Raw genomic sequence first — 7,023 nt, 5'->3', positions numbered from 1 at the left:
GAAGAGGATACAGTGAAACAGTGCCACCAGACATGAGAGTGATGCCACCCTCTGCAGGCTCTTCATCTCCTGGCTCGGCTCCTAGCAACCTGGGATGCTCTGGCCAGAAAGGGGGCTTATCAAACAAATATAGCAGCACACTTTCAATGATATATTTGAAGCCTATGTCCAGGAAAAAAACTCCTGCTGTCACCCTGTCATTAACTTGAATGGGTACAGTGGCTTCATCTGAATGGGGACCCCTGGGATTCCTGTCCCAACAAGGTTCTTGCTGCAGGAATGCCCCATGTGAATGCAGCCTTGGGCTAAAATTCTATGCCGCTTATGACTGTTTGGACTTGATCTATCCACTTATATATTACCTTCTACATCCATTGAGCGTCTGACAGATTGTAAAAGAGGGGTCACATCTCTCTGGATTGCAAAAGAACAGATTAATCAGAGATACCATTGTGGATATCTTGTGGATTTTAAAATAATAGCCAATCAAAGATACGATTGTGGATACATTTGTTTCTGTGACACACAACATTGGTAGATTTCTTGGCTAAAGTAACACAAGTTTCATGTTTTACACACAGGATATGTATACATTCAAGGTCTCAGATTGAACTGCACCTCTCTGATGTCATAGGAGTAAACTGACTACATTTATAGTAAATGTGTTTCAGCAGACATTTGTTGCAATTGCTATCTGATTAGTGAACTAAAAGTTATCTATAGCATGGAGCCCCGCTATGAGTTTTAACTTTGTTTGTCAGTCTGTATAGGTTATTTATGTAACAATTTAAAAAGGAACTCCAGGAACGAACAAAATTAACAATTGCAGTGGGGCTACCTCCGCACTGCAGGGGTTAACTGCTAGTTTTGGTCTAGGGATTGGATTAAGTACCCTTTCACATGGGCATTCTGATCAGGTCCACCTATAAGATTTTCAGGCAGAGTGGAAGCCCAATGTTATTCTATGGGTAGCCACATCTAAACAGATGTGTGTCCATTTATATCCGATTACCTCAGACTCTGGCCATTTCCAGAAAACCAAATAGAACAGAGTTCTGTTGTGGTTGCAAACGAACAACAGGAGAATGCCATAAACTATGGGCATGCACATAGTAGATGGTCAGAGACTGTGGACATGCTAAAGGAGATGGCCAGGAACTAAGGGTATGCTTACAGGAGATGGTCAGAGATTATGGACATGCATAGAGGAGATGGTCAAAGACTGCGGACATGCTACAGGAGATGGCCAGAGACTTCTAACATGCTACAGAAGATATTCAGAGACCTCAAATATGCTATAGACGTTATTGGAGGCTGGGGACTTGTTTCATTAAAAAACATCAGAGGAACAGAACCATACAAAGAGAACTATGATGAACAATACAGAAAAAAGTAAGATAATGTCAAATAAATATAAATATATTATATTCACATGACAATAACACATTCATTTTTAACCATTTCATGTCTAGAGGTCATCAAAGTCTTTTTGACCAGGGCAATTTTTCATGTTTTGGTATGCACACTTTACTCAACAACATTTCTTTTACTGTTTTGCATACCAAACTTACTTTCATACCATTTTAAGCAAATATAAGCCTCCATTTTGATAGTTTGATTTTAAATATACTACAAATATATATTGTTTATATTAAGCCAAGAAATGGACTTAGAAAATGTAGCTCTGCTTTGCGCAATGTATTTATCCATGCGGCCACACACAAAACTAAATGCAAGCTGCATTGTCAGTCACAGGTGTGTTGCAGGACAGCACAGGAAATGCAAATTTGATGTATGTGGAAGCACCCGACGGTCATGTCTATAAAGTCTACATTGTAACAACATTGCACAATCAGTGACATAAAAGTAATTTACCTCCAATGCATATTGTGTCTGGGTCAAACCAACAGCTGGAGTCCGCAGTGGGTGGCGTCCCACCTGGAAACCGTATAGTCTTTCCTAAAAAGCGCACTAAACTGGTGCCAACTTCCACTGAGTAGGTCGGGAAGAGCTGGTTAATTTTTCCATCAGTATCTAAGACCACAAAGCTACTGAGCCCATTCCCCTTGCCATCTGTATACAACATATGTGTGAATCCGGGGTAGTCCAGGTTTTTGGTGTATTCCACAAGATTGGTTCCGGAAATCCAGGCTCCTTGTTTCCAGGCGCTGCTCATGGCTTTGGCCAGTAAGTACATGGAGTTATAGATGGTTCCAAACAGTGGCGAGACCTGTTGGAGCAAGTTGACCGGTCAGTCTAATCTTTAATCAAACGCATTCCACATTTTCTGTGTAGCATTTATAGGTAACGCTTAACCTAAAATAGGTCAGTATATTTGCAGTGGTATGAAACACAAAATTCATCAGTAAATTAGCAATATGAGTAACCGTTTACAGATGCAAAATAAGTCCACAGCACAGGGACCATTCTTATTTTGCATTTTTAGGCTGTGGTCCGGGAGGGAGGAGGTATGTTGGATCCCCTATGCAAAAGCAGATTTTATATCTTGAACCTGTAGATGAGACACCAGACCTCCTGCGGGGTACAAGCCAATCCTGGCTTCTTCAGTACCTCCAGCAGACAAAGTTCCTCCCTGGCTCTCCATCTCAGGAATAGTTCCTGACCACGACTGGGTCCACACCTTACCACCTGTAGGCCTCACATGGTCAGACTCAGATATTTATGTCCTCTCCCACCATGCACCACTGGACATGAAACTCCTAGTGATTGGCTGGAGACAGATAGATATCCATAACTTTCCACTATTGGTTGCTCTGCTCTGTGGCAAGGTTACACAAATCAGCAGGCAGATGCAATCAATAACAGAACCCTTAGGAAAAGCCAAATGTGTACAGACTATGTAATCAGCTAGACTGGATATAGTCATAGCAAACAAAATGTAAGTAGTTGCCTTAGGTCAAGGTGACTACAAACCATTAGCAGCCATTCAGCTGCATGAGGAGAACTCCAAAAATATATAATGGCATCTCTGCTATCACTGAAAGGAACAAGTCAAAAAGGCCAGAACTAGCTTATCAGTGTAGACAGTAGAAACTGTGATTTTGTTGTAACTAGCAAGGTCATTGCCTACCATATATATGAGAGTGTTATCAAACCAACTGAAAACATTTCATTTGTATGGTTACTTGATAAATATGTGCTGACTTTGTATGACCTACTGACCAAAACTCCTGTACAATCTTATTAGATCCCAAAACAACAACTGCCTCTTAGTAAGGTGAATTGTTTTAACATTTAAGTGTCTCTTAAAGGAGAACTATGAGGCGAGTGAAAATCACTCAGCCTCATAGTTCTAGCCGACCTGTGACAATGAAACTGTCACAGGTCGGCTCAATAGATCGGGAAGTGAGCGAACACATACCGTCGCTCGCTCACTTCTCGATCCTTTACCTGCAGAGAGCCGTGGCTGTCACTCACGGCTCCCTGCATGGATTCCCCGCCTCCCCTGTCAGATCCCCCAGCGCTGACTGGCGGAATGGACGGGGGAGGGGCGGGTACAGCTGGCTCTGCCTCTAGATAGGCAGAGCCAGCTGTCACTCACACAGCTGGGTGGATCCAGACAGTATTGTCGGGATCCGCCCTGGCTGCGGCGTCTCAGTATAACGCGAGCTGTAGCTCGCGGTATACTGAGCTTTGGGTGACGGGAGGACACAAAAAAGCGTCCTCCCGTCACCCAAAGCTCAGTATATAGAGAGTTACAGCTTGCGGTATGCTGAGACGCCGCAGCCAGGACAGATCCCGACATTACTGTCGGGATCCACCCAGCTGCGGGATTGACAGCTGGCTCTGCCTACGCTAGTTTGTGTCCTCCCGTTACCCTTAGGAGAACTATGGGGAAAAGCCCTGACCCCATAATTCTCCTTTAATTTCATTTTGCACAATCGCTAAAAATTGCAAATACATGCTTCTGTTGGTGGAGGTAATGGTAATGGCCTAGACTTGAGGCCCAAATGTATTTGCACCCAGGGATGTATTAATGATAGTGGAACTCATGGGCCAGTGACATTGGCAACAGGAATAGGAAGCACCAAGCCTCAACAGCTACAAATTGTGATAACTTGTTTATTTTCATTTACCCTTTTCTGTCCACCTCTAGACAGAAGAGTTAGACATATGTAGAGGAATGGAGTGCAAAGGATGTAAGGAGTCAGATGACTATTAATAAGACATTCATAATTCAGAAGACTTTTTATAAATCAGGAACCTAAAGCTTTCTCTCCTTTCTTTTGTTTAGTGATCTGTACAGTTGAAAAATAGCTCTGTGTATAAAGCAGATAATATGCTACTCCGAATGGTACAAAAGGGTGCAATTATTAGCTCTGCCAAGCTAAATGCGGCCCTCTTTGAACCTCGACATACTCTAAAGCAGTGCTGTTGATGACATGGGCTGAGAGCATATCTTGTAAAAGAAGAGTGTGAATACTTACCTTTCCTGCTGCCCACGTTAAGGATGTCTATTCTATACCTGGGAAATCATTCTCCGAAGTCTGCTGCAAAATCAGAACTTCCATGAATGTCTATCTCCTGTGTCCTCCAAAGCTCTCACTGGTTCCCCCTGCCTACCTTCAAGTCATTTAAGGATACAGCAGTGTTGTGAAGGTCAGCAGGAGGAGAGCTTTAAGGGACCCAGGAAATTGGTACTTCTAAAAGTGATGGTTTTTCTGTGAAAACAATAGAAAACACAATGTTTAGAGCGCACTCCTGTAGGTCAGAACATTGGGGGGCTATTTCACAACAGTGGATCGGAGCTCAGCAACATGGGCAGGGTTCGCTTTTGCAAATGCAGTGCAATTGAGGGCACATTAACTTAGTTACTTACTTGCTGTGGCTCCAGATTTGTTACTATCTCCCCCTTTTCTTTAAACTCAGCAAAGACATCATAAAACGACTTGTCATCGTAGTCCATGGTGATAGTCAGCACCGCGTCATAGGCCTCTTTCAGCTTGCTGTTTTTGTCGAAGATAGGGTAGGAGTTGTTTTTATATGGAAGGCTGTAAAGTAAAGTGTCGTAGGGTACAAAGACATATCGTCCATCGGTCAGTCCCATTTCATGCGCTTTGATTAGAAAGATGGCTTGTTCTTCCCCTCCAATGAAGACTGAATGCATGCACATAATGATGACTAAAACACAAAAACAACACACAAGATTAACAATGATGTGTGCAGGGGAAGGATCGTGACTATGGGGAGAAAACAAATGGACCGACAAATCAGCACTACAGGTGAACTCATGGCCAAAAGGCTGAAATGTATACATGGGAAAATGTAGACTGCAAAAATGCTTGTTATTCTGGCCAGACACTTGCAGGAAGATCGTGCCAACCTGTATAGCCGGAATCTTGACCTTGTCTTACTGGTGTACTATATCCCTCATCACTTTTGACCACCGTGCTCTCAATGTTCCTGTGATGCCAGCATCACTAATCATTCCTCTAGCCACTATGCTGTCTCTGTGCTCCCTTATTCTCTATCCATAAGGGCTGAAGCTGCAATATATAATTTTTTGTTGTTTTTGGTTTAGTTATGCTTTGAGTAATACTTACAGGTCTTGTCCTACCCCCAGCCTGTGAATGGACAATGAATGTCATGTACCTGGTGGAGGCTGAGCTGATGAGAAGGCTTCCCTTACACCTGCTGTCCAAAACCCTGGAGTTGGTGACAGGGCATAGCAGGATGAGTAATGGCATGGGTACCTGCGATGGGTCCAGACCCAGAGGATGATCTGGAGACAGTTTGTGCACTGTGGAGATTCTGGCAGGGTTTGGACTGGATCTCTGCAGAATACTGACCCTATCCAGAAGTGTTTGGACTGGAGCAGTAAAAGGGGCCAAGAATGTGACAACACCCCTGTAGCCAGGGCCGGATTTCCCACAAGGCCAAACAAGGCCCGGCCTTGGGGCAGCAGGGAGTAGAGGGGAAGCAGGGGTGTGGAATCCTTCTCTCCCAATGCCCGGGACATGCAGTTTAGGGTGTCGGGCGGGTAGTTGTTTTCTACATTTAGCCCTGCTTTGGGCAAGCAGAGCTAAATGTACAGCGGGGAAGCCGCCACTTGTTTTGTACAAGTGATCTCGGTGATGTCACCGAGATCACTTGTATGCAGCCTGCAGATCTGCAGGCTGCATGGGGGGTTTGGCGCGTAGGGGGGCGCATTGAGGAACCTGGCTTTGGGGCAGCAGAGAGAGTAAATCCGGTCCTGCCTGCAGCACTGCAAAGCCAAGACCAATTTCATTTTTACACTGCAGGAATAAAATGGTGTCACTTCACTGATGTTTGCCTGCTGATCTTGCTGGAAGTATCATGACGTCACCCCTGTGCCTAGTGGCCGTACACTAAACTATCAGGTTTAATTTCAGCAGGCGCATATGTTGGGATCACTATTGGATACATTGTTTTAATTCCATATATACTGATTTAGAGCTACTGTTCTACTGCCTTTGAACATATTTAGTGTATTTTATCATCGGTCATTTGCGACACTGACAAATGTTTCTATAAAGTTTGACATTTCAGTTTGGGACACTTCTGAGAGCATTCAGAATTTATGGATAGGTGCATCTGACTTCCCACTGATCTCCTTCTGACCTGCATTTAAACCTGCTTTAGAGGATTTTGCGTTACTAAAGACTTGAATGGGAACAGACACAATTTAAAAGCATGGGATTTTGGTTGTTGAGCATTTTGGAGCTTTGAAAAACGCTCAGGTGTGAATCAGCGCTAAAGCCCGCCAACACAGGTCCTTATACCATTATAGTGCAAAATCCTTTAAAATAACTTCTCATCATTTCCTCTTTCAGCGAATCAACACAAAGTGTTGGTCACTTCAAAAGGAGCAACAATAAAAACCTGGCATTCTAACCGTTCCCCACTTTTTCCAGAGCTAAAAAAGGTGTGGTGCATAACACACCCCAATGCAAGGCAATGCACCTCTGAAGCTCAAGTGTTGATGACCACATTAAAACTCATGGTAGTATGTTACCATGCGCCATAGGCGTCTCTACCGGG

The 7,023-nt window shown here is 43.8% G+C and overlaps 1 protein-coding gene across 1 annotated transcript in view; it reads right to left on the bottom strand.

The window, feature by feature from the left end:
* LOC108798208 (retinal guanylyl cyclase 2-like) overlaps positions 1–7,023 on the bottom strand; it is a 74,391-nt gene that overhangs the window by 53,369 nt on the left and 13,999 nt on the right. Inside the window, 2 exon segments of the mRNA XM_018569938.1 lie at positions 1,876–2,230; positions 4,841–5,142. Coding sequence (XP_018425440.1) covers positions 1,876–2,230; positions 4,841–5,142 — 657 coding nt within the window.

The sequence above is a fragment of the Nanorana parkeri genome, unplaced genomic scaffold (assembly GCF_000935625.1).
Source record: "Nanorana parkeri isolate BGI_ZX_2015 unplaced genomic scaffold, ASM93562v1 scaffold1428, whole genome shotgun sequence".
In the NCBI taxonomy this organism is placed as follows: Eukaryota; Metazoa; Chordata; class Amphibia; order Anura; family Dicroglossidae; genus Nanorana; species Nanorana parkeri.
Note: the sequence above shows the minus strand (reverse complement) of the source record. Positions and strands in the feature narration are given on the sequence as shown.